Here is a 19669-nt window from a genome sequence, read left to right on the forward strand (position 1 = left end):
TCTAATGTGCATATGAATCACCTGGAATCTGACAGTGTAGGTTCTGATTGCATGGGTCTGGGTGGGTTATGAGATACTGCAGTTCTGACAAGCTCTTCAGTGATAACTGATGCTGCAGATCACCTCACCACAGTTTTAATTTGTTTGCACAGTAATTGTATTCATGGGGCATTGTGGAAGCCCCTACATAGCTCACCCAGTGTTTCCAAGCTTCTTAGAAGTATCCCTGGAGCTAAATATTAAAATATGTTGGGGAAGGGGGTCGGTTTGCTGTATGTATGTTTGTTGGTGGATTATAGGCAAATAGACAAATAGGACAATAAAGACAGATGAGTGCTGAGCAGAGAAACCTCAATCAGTTCTCTAATAGTTGTTCACAATGTAAAGTGGGCTTGGTAGGAAGTTAGTCTGGAGAGGTAGACTTGGGCCAGATTACGGAGGGTTTTGTGTGCCACTTCAGGAAGCTTGAATTTATTATCATGTAAGTGATGGGAAGTAGCCAATCACTGGATCTTCCTGGTTAGATATGCATTTCAAAGTAAACATTGGATTTGAGATTGGTTGTTGTATTAAGTGAGGCAAGACCGGAACCAGGAGACCAATTAAGGAAGCCTTTGCAGTGTCCAGAAGCCAGGTCCTGGGGCAGTGGAAGTAGGTATAAAAGGAGGAATGAAGGAAAAAGGAGGAGTCCCAGTATTAAAGGATTAAAACTACCATTAAGTCTAGAGAAAGAGTTGAAAGGAGCAGGTTTAGAAAGGAAGAAGAATAGGACTATAATAGTTCTTATCATGCAGCTGCTTAGTTTTTTCCTCCCATAACTTAACCTGCTTAAGGTTAGGAGGCTTGTTTTATTCATTTTTATCACAAAATCTAATCTGTAGTATATAGTCAGTAAATATTTTTTATTGAAAAATTACTTTGCATGTTAAATAGCTCCAAAAAAAGACTGTACTTAAAAATATTTATCAGATGAGTCAGCTATTTAAAAATGCCACAGATGAAGAATAAGGCTTAAAATTCTAGAATTCATTCAGTTGTTTATCAGCCATTCCATGTTATTTATGTGGGCCTCTATCTTCTATGTATTTTAACTCAATGATTAATTCTAATGTGTCCTTGAAGGCTCTTCATTTCCACTGTTAATTTTATTGAGCATCTTTGTTCCTATTTTTTTAAATGTAGCTACTTGTTTATAATTTTAGAAGTCTTTGCAATGTAATTTAGCTATAGCCTTGCCTAAGGTCTAGGCAGGGATGTAGCCCACTCTTAAAGACACTTGGAGATAGCATTAAAGAGATTGTATTAGAAAGGGGCAGAGCAAGTGATCCAAAGTTTGGGAATCTAGTCACCTCCCATAAATCAGCATTCCAGTGTACTCCCAAATGTTCACGCACCTGCTCTAGTATGACAATATACTATTTGCTTAGTGGCATAGGAAAATCATATTAGTGAGGCTAAATTCTTTTTTTCAGTTAGCCCAGACTGTTTTTCCTTTTTTAAAAAAAGAAGTTTTTTGGTTCTGTTTAATCTTTGTGTTTTTTTTTGTGTGTGTGTGCTTCTGCCCCTCTTCCCAAACAATTTGTTCTTAAGCCTGAACATTTTGAGATCTTTTGGAGACAACATTTGTGATCCGCTGGTGAAGCAACTTGATGTAGGGACAGAAAATGTTGCTTTTTCATCCATGAGATACCACACTTTTTATATGTATTGTTCAGAGTAGAAGAGGCAGGAAGACTTGGCTTGCTTTGGTTTTTCAGACTACAAAGAGTTCAATTCTAAGGGAAAGAAGAAAGGAAGAGAACAGGCAGATGGTCTCCAAGGGAAAAATAAGAATAAGAATAACCTCTCTGGCCTGATATTAGGTACATGCATGACAAAATAACCCTTCCATATACCTGTACTAGGGCAGGTTGCACAGCAATCTATATCCCAAGTAGCAGTCATCAGGACACCATAAAATCCCACATTATTTCTCTTAGAGGCCCATAGCCCCAAGTGCCTCCCTATTTCCTGGGACCTGTTTAATTTTCTTCCTCTCAGAGTTTTAGGATTACTCGAGAACTCTAGTGTGGTCAGAAAATGAATACTTTCCTAACCTACCTTAGGGTAGTCCCCAAATGACTTCTTGATCCTATCTGCCAGCCACTGATGAGCTCTTCACTTTATAAACGTAAGCTTTGCTCTGTAGCTGTGTTAATCTTATAAACCTAAGTTTCAACTGCTGTTGAAACGGGGTGTAGGTTTAACAGGCATAGGCTTAATGGGGCATAGGCTGAGAGGCCCCCCAAAAGCAGCAGCACAGGGATTGAGAGTTATTTTACATATCAATAACCACAGGCTAGCCTTCTAGCTTGCATAGAGCCAGGAAGATGGGCTTGACTTTGACCCATGATGTTACTAGGAGGCAGCTCCATGGACTGCAGAGCCTGTGCGAGAGCTTGGAGATGGTTTGCTCCATCCTGTGGGTACACGCCTGCCCAGGCTACCTATGGCAGCCAAGAAAGGCGGAGAATAGGGAAATGCTAGCAGGTGTAGCCAGTTGTGGGAGGATTCGGAAATAGGGTTATAGAGGAAGATCTGCACCAGGATTTAAACCTAGGTGTGGCAGCCAAGCAGGCACTTGACCACTTGGGTTTGGGAAGCCAAGAGGGGGCTCTCTTGACCTCATGGCTTAGGAAGCAGGAAGGCAAGATGTAGCAGCCATGTGGAACCCTCTTTATTAATGTTTGAAAGGATGCAGGAAGATTCCCTGGCTTGCCTCAAGGACGCGGTTTTGGATTAAGAATGGGAGCCTAACCGAGCTAGGGACTTCTACTTTCTTTTCCTGAGATACGGTACCCCTGACTGGCCTGGTTTGGCAAGGGGAGGCAGGACTGTGTGTGTTTGCGGGTGTTTTAAAGGGACTTCTCAATTTAACGGCGATATTCTGCCATTACTCTAAACCTGTATAACTTTTGAATAAGTAGTTGCTTTTTACCAAGCTCTGGCATTGAGTGGCACAGTTCATTTTGGCGGCGGGCAAAGAAGAACCACACAGTAACAAGACCCCCAGGGGCAGGGGTTTTGTTTCTGTAACACTATGAGTTGAAAATGCTAGACTTTTAGAAGTCTTTAATAATTAAATATGCAAAAATTTTAAATAGTGTTTCATCAGATGACTGATTTCTGGTATTTGCCTTCATACCCAGGAGCAAGTAAAATAAAAAGCAGATCATTAAATAACACTTACAAACAGATAATATGACTTTAAAGGATGGTTTCTCAACTTAAGCACTTAACATTTTGGACCAGATACCTCTTTACTTAATGGGGTTGACCTGTGCATCATAGGACATTTAGTAGCATCCCTGGCCTTTACCAACTAGATTACACAACCTTCCCTATTTGTGACAACCAAAAATGTCTTTAGAATGTTTTCGAGTGTCCACAGTGCCTTAGGACCGCTGCCTTAGGGCTTTTAAGTCTTAATCCTCTTTTAGAATCTGTTAGAAAGTTAAAGATTGCCTCAACTGGCTCTGCTGTAAGATTTTAGACCAGACAATTTGAAGTATTTATTTATCCATATTAGTCGTAGGAATTACTAGAATATGGAAATGGGATAACCATGCTCAACTAAACAACGTTCTGTAATAGATCTCAGCACGAAGGGAACTATACATAACAGGCTCCTTATGTGAAAAGCAGTCACTGAGGTACTAGTTTTTGTATGAAAGCATGTTTAGATTTCTGATTTAGTGCAGTCTTGGAGGGGGGAATGAATGTTGTCTTACCATTTTTCATTCCATCAAAGAATGATCCTCTTTGGGAGAATTGAGTTGAAATGCATTTGTATTTTTTAAGTTGTTCCTTTCTAAAATTCATTATAAGTTTTTTTCTAAGAGGTCATGTTTTTTGTTAACAAATTTAAATAAAAATGGATTTATTCTGACATTCCTTAAGAATTAAGCAGCAGGTATAAGCATAATTACTTTTACCAAATTAGTGAAAATTGAGATTTCTATATATTTTTCCAGGCTTTTGACTTTATTAGTACTGAACAAGTATAGGAAATTCTCTTTTTAAAATCTACTCTTAGCCTTCAAGCCACTAATATACAGGCTTCAATAAAGTCAGATGAGTAGGACTGGTTTCTTAACTCCAAAATATCCCTTTTTAAAAAATTGAAACAAAGGTTTGATTGTTACCACTTAATTATAAGAGTATATTTGTTTTTTGGCTTTTGCAAAATGGGAGTTTTGTTTAAAGTAATTGGAGAATTGGAATGAGTTTATTATTACTCTGAATTAGAAAGTCTTCAGTGGTTTGATAGTAAAGATGGAATCTTACGTTTTTTGGGTGTTTTTTTTTTTTCTTTTAGGTTGACAATTGCATTTTTTGCACTCTCTGGGCTGGATATGTTGGATTCCTTAGATGTGGTGAACAAAGAGGATATAATAGAGTGGATTTACTCCCTGCAGGTCCTTCCCACAGAAGACAGTGAGTGAGTTTTTTGCATTTTATTTTTAGTGTGACTAGTTGTACCTGGTGTAACCTGTTGGATTAATTTATCTTTGCATTTATTCATAAACTATTAATATATTTTATTCATCTGTGTTTTTCTTGTAATACGACACTCCCATTTTGTTCAGATATTTCACATAACAAGTCTAATCTTTAATCTTTTGGGAGAACAATTTCAAATTGTCATGGATTAAAGATTCACAATTGTAACACCGTCCTGTGTTGTGCACTTTCACATTGATGACTGATTATTAATTACCTATATTTCATTTATGTTTGATTAGTTTAGTCGCATTTGCTCTTTTGTGTGTGTGTCTTCAGTAAAAACCTCTCCATCATCAAAAAGTTTCGTTTCAGTCCTCTGGTAATTTTCCCTCTAATGTTTCATTAGCATTTGTTTAATGATTTCTTAGCTCTTACTTTACAGTTCAGTCATTTTTATACTTCTTAAAACATTACAGATTTTGATCAATTAAATAAATTCTCAAAATTTAGAAATTACCTGATAACTAAATACACACAAGTTTTATAAACTACTTTGTTCACTCTATTAAGTGTAAAATACCTAACAGTGATTTAACTTACGAATATTAGAAATTCTAACCTGGAAAAGATCAAGCTAAATAAGCTCCCAGGAAATCACACAGTTTTTATCAGAGGTCACCACATATCTCTTTTAAGGGTCAGCATTTATAAATTAACAGCGTTGTCCATTGTTTGGAGTAATCATATATAATCTCACCTAGATGAACTTTGCAAAAGCTTTATTTAGTAAGAAAGAGTTTTGATATATTAGCAGATGCTGTTGGACATTGTTTGTGGCTTTCTGCTTTGTTCTAATTGAAATTCCTAGTGTTTGTTTTCATATGACTTTTAAAATCTGTGCCTGTGGGTGAATTCTTGATAAAAATGAGCAGTTTGCCCTGGCTGGTTTGACTCAGTAGATTGAGTGCTGGTCTGTGAACCAAAGGTCACTGGTTTGATTCCCAGTCAGTGTGCATGCCTGGGTTGTTTTGTCAGGTCCCCAGTTGGGGACATGCAAGAGGCAACCAATCAGTGTGTCTCTTGCACATTGATGTTTCTCTGCCTCTCCTCCCTTCATTCCCGTCTCTCTAAAAATAAATAAATGAATAAATATATATCATCTGAACTAGGTTTATCAGAACCTAGTACATAAATATTTAATCTTTTTTCACCAGCTACATGAAGCAGCATATGTGATAAATTGCTCAGTAGTTGCAGATTCTAATATGTTGGCGAGTAGGATTTATTGAATGTTCTGCTAAGAGTACTCTGCTAAATGTGTGCAGAAGGGCTTTGATAAGTTACAAGATATGGTCCTCAGTCTCCAGGAGCTTATGGTTGACATGAGGTTCTAGTAACCTGCAAATGGAGGCAGTTTGTATTTTCCTTTTGTACCAGGATTTTTCTTTTTTCACTAGCCTAAGTGGAAGTCTGGGTTTTTGTTTTTGTTTTTGTTTTTTAACTTGGATATTAGACAGAAGTGAAGGTAGTATTAAAGATTCTAACTTTTGTTTTTATACTAAAAATGTACACCCTGTTCAAATTATACACTGTTGTTTCTTAAATATATCTCACATGGTACAGATAGGAAATTTGACACTGTTTTATATAGAAAAGCGATTCTGTAAGTTTTTGCCAAAATATACGTTGTATTTTATTGATAGTCATTCCCCTGAAATAAAGTAGCCATTGTTTCTATAGAAAAGTATGGACTGTAATATTTTAGTGAGAGAACTCATACTATAGGTTACAATTACCAGAATATTAACTACTTGTTCACCATGCTTCCTACTTTTGTCTTTTCTTATATTTTTTCCTCCACCTTTAAGAGCTGTTTGCTGGCTCTGTGATTGAGCTGTGTTTTTGTGTGTTTAGTATGTGTTTACTTTCCCCTACCATTTTATTAGTGAAATGAGTTTTTTATAACACTTTAACACCCATGTGTTTTTTCCATGGCTGCTTCCTTTTCCCATTATTTGATCTTTTGTTGTGAGAGATTTGCTGACTCTTTGAACTTTCCTAATATCCATAATAATTGTGTTTGCCACATACTCACTAGAATGGCTAAAATGAAAAAAAGCTGGGGGGAAAAAACAAGTGTTGATGAGAATGTAGCACAGCTGGAACTCTCAAATAATGCTGAAGGAGCTTTATCACTGTTATTTATAACTACCATTTGGCAGTATTTACTAAAGCTGAACATAATGTACATTCCATGACCCAGCAGTTCTTCCCCTGGCACAGAGCCGAAAGATACTATGTACCCAAAATATTATAAGATACTAGAATGTTTATTGCAGTACCTTTCACAAGAGCACAGAAGTAGGGACTATACAAACTCCTCATGTTGGTGTAGTTGATAAATGATGTGTTAGAATATTTACATAATGGAATACTGTGTAGTAGAAGGAAAGAAAATTTTACAACTGCGTATAAGATTTGAATGAATGTCACAAACATGTTTTAAGAGAAATAAGTACATAGTATATTACTCCATTTATACAAAACACAAAAATAGGCAAAACTATTCTCAGCTTTTGAAGAGTAGCCAGAAGGAATTAGGAGGGGGCTTCTTGGTGCTGTTGTTTACTTTTTCCTGAGCTGAGTGCTGGTTTTACAACTGAGTTTACAGTACTTTATAAAAGTTCATTGAGCTGTTTAATTATCATAGGTGTGATTTTCTGAAGTTTATTATACTTTGGTGAAAGTTTTTAAATTTTTTTAAATTAGGGATGGTACTCACCATCTCTTTTGAGACCAATCAGAATTCTCTTCTACATTGTACTATCATCTCCGTGCACTTCATTGGTTTGAAGCCTATTGCTAATTTTTTGAAAAATTATTGCTGCTTATCTATTGCTTAAAATGTTTTTGCTTACATCCTAACTGTAAACTTCTAGAGGACCGAAAATGTGTTTGCCTCACATTTCTCTTCTGTCACAGTACCCAAGCAGTGTTGCGTATCAGCAGCTGATGGATTGTTAAATCACTAGTACCTTCTCCAACTTTGCTGTTCCTCCTGAGTTTTCACATTTAGCCTAGAGCATCCTCTGCTCCCCCCCCCCAATATTTTCTCATTCATAAGGCATTTGTAGACTTGAGTGGGATATGCTTTCTGTGCCTCCTAGCTCTGTAATTGTCCTACTTTATGATAGCATATAAAATCTTAAAAATCTGTTGGGTTAGCTAAAAAGTCTGTTCATTTTTTTCTGTAAAATAAAAGACATGTTTTTCATTTTTACCAAAAACATGGTATAATGTTGATCTCAATTAATGTCTTTATTTGATCGATATTATCCTCAGTGGGTCTGCCTGACCATGGAGCATTGTCCAGTGAGAAATCTCTAGCACAAAACTTCACAAACCACTTTTGACACATTCGCTCAGTCACAGTAACTTCTCAATACTCTGCATAAATTCTTTTTTGCATTTCAGTTGCATTTTTTACCTTTCTTGAAATAATAAAGCATAATATGCCAAAAATATTGCATATTTTCTTCCATCTTCAATATGAAAATGGCTACACAAAAATTCACCAGTTTTGATAACTTTTTTTAATGTATGCTCATGTGAGAGCTGTAACAATGTAATCTTAACAGTTTTTTCAAATGAAGTTAAAGACAACTAAGTGCTTCTAGAGCCATCTTACAGAAAAAACCAACAAACTTTTTGACCAACCAACCCAGTAAAAATGTTAAATGAAAACCAGAGACCGTAAAGGAAAAATTTGATAGAGTTGACTAAATAAATATCTTAAATGTTTTGTAATGGAAGATAAAAAGATAAGTGACAGACTTGGAGGAAATTGTTGTGATACATAATAGACAAAATATTAACATTGTATATATTGCCTGCCACAAGTCTGTCTAGACTGAAGAATACTTAAAGATTAAGAAGAATATGATATATTACTTTAGAAAATGACAAAATATATGAATAGGTAAATCACAAAGGAAGTACAGATAGTCAACAAATACATAGAAAGAGAAATAACCTTATTAGAAATCAGGGAGATGTAATAGAAGCAATGATGTTACATTATTTTTCACCTAACATGTCAATTTAGCAAAAAGTTTTAAAAAGTTAGCAAGAATGCTGAGGAAAAAACACTTTAATATTCTTTTGGTGGAAGTAAAAATTACTATAACCTTTGGAAGGGCAGTTTAGCAATATAATTTTTATTCTGTCTTGACATATTCTCATGTGGGTTGAAAAATGGCACCAAAGGACATGTTGACCCAGAACCTCAGAGTATGACTTTATTTGGAGTAAGGGTCTTTGCAGATGTAGTTAACATGGTGATCTTGAGATTAATAACTCGTGTCCTTATAAGAAAAAGGAAAGAGAAATTTGAGACACAGAAGACAGGCAGAAAGCTAAGAGAGAGGCAGGAAATGGATTCTCCCTCAGAGTTCCAGAAAGAAGCAGCCCTGCCAGCACCTTGCTTGTAGACTTCTGGGCTCCAGAACTATGAGAAAGTAAACTTCTGTTGTTTACAAGACATCAGGTTTATGAGAATTTGTTCCTAGCCTTGGGAAACTAATACATGTGCACAAAAATGCATGTAGAAGAATGTTTTGGCATTATTTATTCCAGTAACAAATTAGAAGCAAAATAAATGTTCACCAAAAGTGAAACAGTCAAACTCTGATCTGGTAAAGAATACTATGCATTAGTAAAGTGATTGAGGTAGTTCTATATATGTACTGACATGAAATTGTTCATTAGACATGGTTAAATGATAAATACCAGTGTATACAGAGGCATTTTGTTTTAATAATTTATAAATATAAATATAGGAAAAACTCTGAAAGGATACATGGAGAATCTTTGTGAATGAATGGGGAAGATGAGAACAGAGATGGGGATGCAAAAATAACAATAAGATACTTTAATTTTATTCTATATATCTGCATTGCTTGAATGTTTACAATTAATATGTTTCAGAATTTAAAAATTCAAGTTAGAAAAAGTCAGCTTAACTTCTCTTCAAAACATCAAAAGTAAGCATTTATGAACTAAACTTAAAGTTACATTAAGGTTATACATAAATACTGATATTTTGCTCATGGCAGAAATAATGCTGTGCATTACTTATTATTTTATAAATTTCAAAAGCATTGTCAAGTAGTTTGTTAGATTTGTTCTTCCCCTGATGTGCCTTTCCTGAAAGAGGAAAATGAGAGGGAAGCAGTGTGATTAGGAGGCCTGCCCAGAGGCCACACAGATACGTGGTAGAGCCAGACTGGCTTCTGACTCAAAAGTCCCAGTGCTACTTTACATAGGAAGTATATATGTCCCCAGTGGAGACTGTCATGTGTAACACCTAAGTACATGGTGAATAATTAATCAAAATTAACCCTGGCCTTTCACTTAACTCCAGAGTTGTAAAGACCCTAGTGGTATCCTACTAATCAATGTGTGGTCAGACCATTGAAGGACTGGGACCCTTCTCATCAACCTCCGCAAATGTTTAGGAATCACGGAGGATCAGGCTGGGAATTGTGTGCTCCTTTCTCTGATCAAGAACACAATTAGAGAATTTTAGAGCTAGAATAGAGCAAGGAGTATTACAGCCTGTCATTTTACAAATTAGGATATTAAGGTCCAGAGAGATTAATCATTTATTCACAGTAATATAGCTAGTTAAGAGTAGAGGCAAATTAGAATAGTTTTTTGTTTTCTAGTGCTTCGTTATTTTCATTACTGGTATCTGTCCTTTAGTAGATCCCACAAAATATTAGGATTAAGTGTTTGACAATGTAGATAAGGTGGTTTAATATTAAAAGGTGAGATGCTTAATTATTTTATTAGTTTTTTAGTCAGATTACTGCCTTTTAAAAATCATATGCTTAAAATATAAGCAGTTTCCTGTGGCTAAATCTAACATGTTTCAAGTTTAAAAAATTGTAGAGAATCTGTTTTGAAAGATTGTCATCAAGAATTTTTTGTAAAGATCCCACAACGGTTGGTTTGTATTCTGAACTGTCCCTAATTGTTACAGAAAAAAAGTGAGGTTCAGCTGCCTGCCATCAAATATAGGCATAAGACAAAGGTTGTTTGGGAAGGAAAAAGGTCTTTATTAAAATGTTGCACAACTTGGGAAAATGTAGGACTCCCCAGCTCCAGGCTCCTCTCTTCTACAAAACATAGACAAAACCTATTTGTCTCCCAAAAGACTCAAACCCAGAATCAAGTCCAGAAATCCCACTCCATCTTTATCTGTCCTTCTGGAACCCAAGGCTGCTAAGCGGACAGCTCTCCAGCTTCAGGCTCCCTCCCTCGAGAGTCTACTTGTACAGGACCAGGGACACCATTGCTGCACCGCAGCTTCTTGCACTGGGGGCCCGGAGCCTCTGCTAACAACCGTACCTGGTCATGCAGGGGCTCTGTCCATGGATCCCAGAGGAAGAGAACAGCAAGTCTCTGCCCCCCCTGTATTTAAATCTCCCAGGGCAAGCCTCTGTGCTCTCTGAAAGCATCCAGCTCCCCAGGTAATCCCTCCTGTCTCTGATTAGACTGGCGGGTCAGCACCTTCCCCTGCAGCCATGTTAACCTTTAGGTACACAGGCTGGTATGACCTGTGGTTTTTCTTTAAATCAGGAACCAGAAAGGGATAGGAGGGGTTATCCCTTCATCACACTCTAGCCTTGTGCAGACTCCATGCAAGGACCCCAGCTGCAGCACCTCTGGCCAGGTTGGGTAAATCTGTCCTCTAAATGCTGCCCTACATTGGTTACTGGGGCAATGTGATGTTTGTTTACCCTTTACCAGGGATGCATCCTCTGCCGTGCTGCCCCAGGGCCCTCCCCTCTGCCTAGTGATCTCGCCATGTCTCCATGTGTCAGTGTATCTGATGGGCCACGCTATAAATCTCTAATTCTAAATTCTCAATTTACCATGTTGTTAGAGGAAACACTGTTAAATCTCTAATCTTCATGAAAGAAAATCTTCCACCTGCTTTTAATTGATTTAGGTGCAATTCTAAAAGTAATCTGTGAAATTTAGAAAATGTTATTAAAAAAACATTTTTAAGCCATAGAATTTTGCATTGGACTTACCTGTATCTCCCTTGACATCCAGGAAAGGGTTGTGTAAGGTGTGTCCTTTAGTAGGAAATCCTGTGTTTGTTTATTTTTTAATATATTTTGTTGATTATGCTATCACAGTTGTCCCAATTTTTCCCCCTTTTGCCGCCTTCCACCCAGTACTCTCATTCCCTCTAGCAGTCCCACCACTTGGTTGATATCCTTGGGTCATGCATGGGAGTGCTTTGACTTCTCCATTTCCTATGCAGTTTTTAACGTCTCCCTGTCTATTTTGTACCTACCAGTTATGCTTCTTGATCCCTGCACTTTCCCCCCCATTCACCCCTTCCTCCTCCCAGCTGATAACCCTCCAAATTATTTCCATATATATGATTCTGCTCCTGTTCTGGTTGTTTGCTTAGTTTGTTTTTGCTTCTATTTTTAGATTCAGTTGTTGATAGTTATGCATATTTTGCCATTTTAATATTCATAGTTTTGATCTTTTTCTTTCGTAAGTCCCTTTAACATTGTATGTAATAATGGCTTAGCGATGATGAACTCCTTTAGCTTTCCTTGTCTGGGAAGCGCTTTATCTGCCCTTCCATTCTAAACAATAGCTTTGCTGGATAGAGTAATCTAGGTTATAGGTTCTTGCTTTCATCACTTCGACGACTTCTTGCCATTCCCTTCTAGCCTGCAAAGTTTCTTTTGAGATATCAGCCAAGTCTTCTGGGAACACCTTTGTAGTTAACTCTCTGCTTTTCTCTGGCTGCTTTTAAGATTCTCTCTTTATCTTTAACCTTTGGCATTTTAATTATACCTAGGGTGGGGCAACTTGCTTTGCCTTTTTTGTGGCTTTGTGTGGGAGGAGGGCTTAGGCAGGGGATAGTGCTACTGCTTGGCTTCCGGAGGTTTGCCCAGCACTCGCCCTCTTTCCAGACACTTCAGTTACTCTCTGTATGTGACTGGCACCCTTCCAGCTGTTGCCCTGGTGCTGAATTCCAGAAGGGGTAGGTTTGTCTAAGTTTTAAGTCCGTGCGGGCCCTTTGAGCAGTCTCCTGAAAATTGGCAATTTCTTCTACTGCTCCAACCCTCAATGATTTTTACAGCTAGAAGTTATGGGGATTTATCTCCCTGGCGCTGGAACCTTGGGCTGTGTCGTCTGGCCTGGGACTGGGATCCTTTGCTCCTGAGGTATATCTTTCCCGATTTTTATCCACCACATGTGAATGTAGAACTGTCCGTTCCACTGCCTCTCGGTGCCACACTGGGTCTTGGCGCCTGTCTGCCCTTCTCTGCGTCTCCACCCCTCATGCCCCCTGGATGAATGTGGCTTTAAATCCTTGGTTGTTGGACTTCCATACAGTTTAATTTCTGGTTGTTCTGGGTGTTAATTTGTTTTGAGCTATGGTTGTAATTTTTTCTGTAGTTCTGCTAGGAGGAGAAAAATATTTACCTATGCCTCCATCTTTACTGGAAGTCCAAAATCTTTTGTTTCTGTAGTCATCAAATATAAATATCAAATTTTACATAGAAAATGCCACATTATTCACTTGAATTGTTTGCTTAGTGCAAAAACTGAACTTCTGAAATGAGGATTAGAAAGTTAAGAACATGACCAAATCCGGTTTTGAATTATATTTAAGGAGCATGATCACCATTAATAGTGCGGTGATATTTTAGTCTAAGATTGTTCTTTATTAGAAGCCCCTTAATATAGCTTTGAATGTATTTTTAGTTTATCTTTAATAACATTTTATCTTAAAAGAGGGGAAAATATACTTTCTTATGAAAAGCAACTCCACTAATTAAAATATTTTTAAACTTTCAGTAAACTTTTATATTTTATAGTTGATAACTTTGACTTTTTAAAGACTATAATGCACTATCTTTGCAGTGCTTGGCATACGGTTTGTGTTTATTATGAGCTTAATAGTAAAACTTTAAGTTTTAAAGTGAGCTATGACCCAATCATCAGGCAGGAATTAGCTTTGTGCTTAATAATTGTCTTTCATGCACAAGCATGCAAATAAAGGGATTGTTTTTCCTTATAGTTGATAGCTAAACATGGCATATTCTTTAATAACTCATCTCTCTACATACTCAACATATACACATATATACATATTATATCCACATTCACATTCCCAGTTTGGCTGCTGCTTTTTCCCATTTACCCAATTTCATTTTCTGAAGTAATATGGATTTTTATGATATATTACTATCTAAACTACTCCCATATAACAAAATAAACTTGTTTGACTTTATGGCTCTACCATGGTGGAGGATGCATCCACCAAATTAGTGGTTCTCAGTTCTGTGTATCACACAAGGATTATTTTCTCTTTTCACATGTGATTGTCCAAGCCCAACTCTCAGGGCTTTTATGTGGACTTGGGTGAGGACCCAAAGGCATCTGTATTTTTTTCTAGACTATACAATTGAGTCTGTTAGGCTGTCAGAACTCTTTCAGGGTTTTTGTTTTGTTTTTCTATTACTGAATGAGAACACTAGGTGGTGCCATCTAATAACCTCAACAAATTTAAACTGCCATGAGTGTGCATCGAGTTGTAAATTTGGAATGAATGGCAAGTTTATACTAAACAGTTGGTTAGTAACAAAAAAGGATCTAGGATCCTAACTTGCCATCCAGTGTCTATTGTGTTTATTCAGTTCTGGGCTTTGATGATAGGTAGGTACCCTTTGCTTAATTATAAACATAATGCACATATTTTTGTATCTTTTACTCTTGACTATATATATTTCCTCATGTTGCTACATACTTTCCCCTAATTATTACTTAATAGCAATATAGTGTTCCTTTTGAGTATATACAGTATGTTATATTTAATATGTCTAACAATCCCTGTGTGGTACACAGTCAGAATTGAGAACCACTGATTTAGTGGAGAGTTTTAAATTTGTGAGTAAGGTTTCCTAAATTGTTCAAAGAATTAATGTATAAGCTACTATTCTATGTATTTCAGGGTATATAAAGCTGAATAGAGCACAGTACCCGATTTAAAGAATAGAAGAGTGGCTGGAGCTCCGCGTTGGTCAGGCCTGAGTGGGCCCAAGGCGGACGTGAGCAGGGTCGGACCAAGATGGCGGTGCAGGCGGTTCATCTTGAGTCGGATGCTTTCCTAGTTTGTCTCAACCATGCTCTGAGCACAGAGAAGGAGGAGGTGATGGGACTGTGTATAGGGGAGTTGAATGATGACACAAGGAATGACTCTAAATTTACATGTGCTGGAACTAAAATGCGCACAGTTGCTGAAAAGGTTGACACCGTCAGAATTGTTCACATTCATTCTGTCATCATCTTGCAACGTTCTGATAAGCGGAAGGATCGCGTTGAAATTTCTCCAGAGCAGCTGTCTGCAGCCTCAACAGAGGCGGAGAGGTTGGCTGAACTAACAGGTTGCCCCATGAGAGTTGTGGGCTGGTATCATTCCCATCCTCATATAACTGTTTGGCCTTCACATGTTGATGTTCGCACACAAGCCATGTACCAGATGATGGATCAAGGCTTTGTAGGACTTATTTTTTCCTGTTTCATAGAAGATAAAAACACAAAGACTGGTGGGGTACTCTACACTTGCTTTCAGTCCATTCAGCCTCAAAAGAACTCAGAGTATGAGAGAATTGAAATCCCAGTCCATATTGTACCTCATGTAACCATTGGGAAAGTGTGCCTTGAATCAACAGTGGAACTACCCAAGATCCTGTGCCAAGAGGAACAGGATGCATATAGAAGGACTCACAGTCACACACATCTGGACTCAATAACCAAGATCCATAATGGCTCAGTGTTTACCAAGAATCTGTGCAGTCAGATGTCAGCAGTCAGCGGGCCTCTCCTACAGTGGTTGGAGGACAGACTGGAGCAAAACCAACAGCATTTGCAGGAGCTGCAACAAGAAAAGGAAAAGCTTATGCAAGAACTTTATTCTCTAGAATAAAGTGGGATACAAAATGGGGGAAATGAAAGTATCTAGATATAAAATTAAATAAGCTAAATCAATTTTGAAGACAAAGCGGAAGGACTCACATTACCTGACTTCAAGACTTATTATAAAGGAAGAGTAATCAAGATGGTATAGCATATGACCAGCTGATTTTTGACAAGTGCAAAAGCAATTCAGTGGAGGAAAGATAATCTTTTCAGCAAATGGTGCTGGAGTAATTGGACACACAAAGGCAAAAAATAAACTTTGACATAAAGTGCACACCTTATATAAAAAAAACTCAAAATGTATCATGGACTTAGATGTAAGATGTAAAACTATAAAAACTTTAGAAATAGCCCTGGCTAACGTGGCTCAGTGGATTAGGTGCTGGCCTGCAAACCGAAAAATCACCAGTTCAATTCCCAGTCCAAGCATATGCCTGAGTTGCCAGCCAGGTTCCCCAGTTGATGGCATGTGAGAGGCAACCAATCAATGTATATCTTGCACATTGATGTTTCTTTCCATCTCTCCCTCCCTTCCCCTCTCTCTAAAAAAAGATTAATAAATATATAAAGTCTTTAGTAAATAAAAATTTACCAAAAAAATTACAAATAAAATCACAGAAAAATTGTTATTGTCTTGGGCTACACAACAGGTTTACAGCCTTCACCCCAAAGTACAATTCTAAAAAGGAAAAGTTGTTATATTGGACTTTATCAAAATGAAAAACTTCTGCAAAAAATTTAAGAGGATTAAATTATTGAGAGAATTATTTCCAAATCATATATCTGATCAATCTAGAATACGTAACAGTAAAAACCAACAATCCAATTAGAGAATGAGCAAAGTACATAGACATTTCACTGAAGAGAATAGCATGTAAGCACAAGAAAAGATGCAAAACATACATATACCATATGACCTAGCAGTTTAACTCCTAGACATTTTATCACAGAGAAGTGAAAACCTATGTTGGCAAGAAAACTTGTACACACATGTTCTTATCGTCTTTATTTGTAATAGCCCAAAACAAGAAGCAGCCCACATGTCCTGCAATTGAGTGGTTAAACCAACCATAGAATACTATCCAATGAAAAGAAATACACACACAACCTGGATGGACCTCAAGGGTATCGTGATGAATTTTTTTTTAAAAATCTCAAAAGTTCACATACTGTATAATTGTTTCATATAACACTCTTGAAATGACACAATTATAGAAATATAGAACAGGTTAATAGTTACCAGGCATAGGGACTGGAGGGGTATAGAATATATGTGACTATTAAGGGCTAACACAAGGAGTTCCTTTGTGTTGGTGGAACAGTCCTGTACCTTGATTGTGGTGGTAATTAAATGAATTTATATATGCCAAAACTACATAGTCCTACACACACCCGCAAGTGAATGCCATGTAAGATTGAAATAAGTTCTGCAATTTGGTAAGGAGTATTGTACCATTGTATCATGTGAAACTGGATAAGGTTTGCAGTCTAGTAAGGAGTATTGTACCATTTTCAATGTGTTGGTTTTGAAGTAGAACTATACTTATCTAAGATCTTATTACTGGGGGATACTGGGTGAAGGGTACATGGGACTCACTGTACTATTTGCAACTTCTGTAAGACTATTGCAAAATAAAAAGTTATAAGTATTAAAAAACAGAAGAGTAAAAACCAGTTATTATGAATTAGTCATGTACCAGTCATAAGAGATAGGAAGCTAGTTCCTCAGCCTTTTTTTAAATAAACTTGATTTTTTACTAGCTATACAAGTACACCCTGTTAATACTACATTTCTACCTGATACATCTATCATGCTGTTTTTTAATTGTTGTGAGACTATTTTTTATTTTACATTTAAAAAAATTTATTCCAGCTTTATTGAGGGATCACTGATACATAACATGTAAGTTTAAGAGGTACGGGATGATGATTTGATAGATGTATATGTTGCAAAGTGATTACTACATAAGGTTAGGTAACACCTCTATCCCCTCACATAATTACCTTTTTGTGTGTGTCTGTGTGCTAATAACATTTAAGACCTACTCTCAATAACTTTCAAGTATATAATACAATACTGTTAACTATAATGACCATGCTATGCATTAGATTCCCAAAATTTGCCTTAAAATTCTGTATATTTGGCCAGTATGTCCCCACTTCCTCCCCCCCCATCCCCTAAACACCACTATCTACTAGTTTAATGATTTCAGCTTTTATACTTCACATATAAGTGAGAACAGAATTTGTCTCTAACTTACTTCACTTAGTATAATGCCCTCAAGGCACATTCATATTGTTGCAAAAGGCAGAATTTCCTTTTTGATGGCTGAATAATAATTCTCTGTGTATGTGTGACATTTTCTTTGTCCATTCATCTCTTGATGGATATTTAAGTTGTGTCCCTGCCTTTGTTTTTGTGAATAATGAATGCTACAATGGACATGAGAGTACAGATATCTCTCTGAGATAGTGATGTCATTTTCTTTGGATAAATACCCAGTAGTGGGGTTGCTGGATCATATAGTGGTTCTATTTTTAATTTTTTGAGGACCTTCCATACTGTTTTTCATAGTATCTGTACCACTTGATATTTCCACCAGCAGTGCACAAGACTTCCCTTTTCATGATTGTAACTATATTAAGTTCCTAGTTATATTTCATTGGTATCTTAAAAATGAAAGTTTTTTAGATAGAAAAAATATGAGTAAAATTTTGAACAAGTAGAGACAAAGTGGTAACTTAATGTGTTCTACATCAAAGCAGGTTATTAGACTCATAATGAGGTTTGTCTAATGCTAAACTACAAAGTACATACATTTTTGTGACTATAGATCAGTTTATACCTTCCACTTGCTCCCCCGTAAAGAAGCAATGTTTTAAAGTAAAAAAAAAACAAACAAAAAAACCCTGGATGGGAATAAGGATTCTAGATACTTTTGTGTTACTAACAAAGAATTACCTTGAACATGTCACTGAAATTGTGGGCTTCTGCTTTCTGTTCTGTAGAATGAGGGGCTGAATATGTTGATCAGAGAAGAAAAGTGAAAGCATTTTGTATACAGTAAGGTGGGTTGTAAACTAAAGGTACATTGTAGAAAATCATTATTTTGTCCTGACTTGTTTGGAAATTAAATGAGGAAATTTCCATAAAGCTCCTAGAACAGACCTGGCACATAGTAAGCATTCAGCATTAGCTAGTATGAAAACAGAGATAGTGACAACAGCTTTGGTACTAAAATACTCTGTTTCTGAAAGATTGTGTAATTGAACTGCTTTAGCATCTGTACAAAAGTAAGGGATACTTAAAGTCCAATGTTTTTATTTTCTAGGATCAAATCTAAATCGCTGTGGTTTCCGAGGCTCTTCATACCTGGGTATTCCATTCAATCCCTCAAAGGTCAGTTCTCTTTGGATCAGGAGAAAGGAGGAGGGAGGTGGGGAGATTTCAGTGAGGAAAGAATACTAAGAAAGGATACCAAAAGTACCAGGCTTCCAAGTTTCAATACAACGAAAAACTGTCTAATGTATATTATGAACTGGAACTCTTTAAGGGAAAGCTGTACCCACCTTGCTTCCTGGAATAATGCGCAATACATATACACAAAAATTATGCCTCTCTCATGTCCTGTGTGTGTGTGTGTGTAAATTATTGGTGATTTCCTGGAGGAAATGGAATTAAAGCACTTACGTGCTTGATACTTGCTCCCTAAGAAGCCCATGCACTTGTGTTAGAGGGACTTTAGAGATGCTTCTCATTTCTTAGTTTAAAAAACAAACAAAAACCAAAAAAAACCTCTTGCTAGAGCAGTAATTGAAGACCTGAGTAGCAATGAATTTGTTGACCTCCGTGGCAATAGGCAGAATATCTTCAGGATTATAACCAGAGGCTTTGGTACCAGCACACACAGATATAGAAAGCATTGAATCCTAACAAAGTGAGGAACTTTTTCTTCTTTAAAGAAACAGACCCAGAACAAGCTTTGTAGATATTTCATCTGTGTGCAAAACACCAATATTTTTCTACAGTGGAAAGCTAGAAAAACTTTATAATTTTGTCAGTAGGTTTCACAAAGCAGAAACTTTTTCCTTGATGAGGTCAGTTTGCTTTTGTATTGGTTACAAGGTAGTATCTGGCTATATTGAGTGTGTCAAGGTTTTC

General features: G+C 36.9%; 2 protein-coding genes across 4 annotated transcripts in view; both read left to right on the forward strand.

The window, feature by feature from the left end:
- PGGT1B (protein geranylgeranyltransferase type I subunit beta) overlaps positions 1–19669 on the forward strand; it is a 56438-nt gene that overhangs the window by 3582 nt on the left and 33187 nt on the right. The window contains exons 2-3 of one of the 2 annotated variants that reach the window (XM_054589948.1): positions 4358–4476; positions 18840–18907. In XM_054589948.1, the coding sequence (XP_054445923.1) occupies positions 4358–4476; positions 18840–18907 (187 nt within the window). Of the gene's footprint in view, positions 1–4357; positions 4477–16578; positions 16633–18839; positions 18908–19669 lie in introns of those variants that run through there. The other variant, XM_054589949.1, reaches the window with a different exon arrangement.
- LOC129083900 (lys-63-specific deubiquitinase BRCC36-like) lies at positions 4394–15514 on the forward strand. Of its 2 annotated transcripts, none has more exons than XM_054589951.1 (2): positions 4394–4476; positions 14540–15514. In XM_054589951.1, the coding sequence occupies exon 2, from the start codon at positions 14657–14659 to the stop codon at positions 15512–15514; it is 858 nt and encodes a 285-aa protein (XP_054445926.1). In that variant the 5' UTR covers positions 4394–4476; positions 14540–14656. The 2 variants fall into 2 exon arrangements, with proteins under 2 accessions (XP_054445926.1, XP_054445925.1); XM_054589950.1 differs by having other exon boundaries at positions 4395–4480.

Source organism: Pteronotus mesoamericanus, unplaced genomic scaffold (assembly GCF_021234165.1).
Source record: "Pteronotus mesoamericanus isolate MK-2021 breed Mesoamerican mustached bat unplaced genomic scaffold, CSHL_Meso_final scaffold_167, whole genome shotgun sequence".
In the NCBI taxonomy this organism is placed as follows: Eukaryota; Metazoa; Chordata; class Mammalia; order Chiroptera; family Mormoopidae; genus Pteronotus; species Pteronotus mesoamericanus.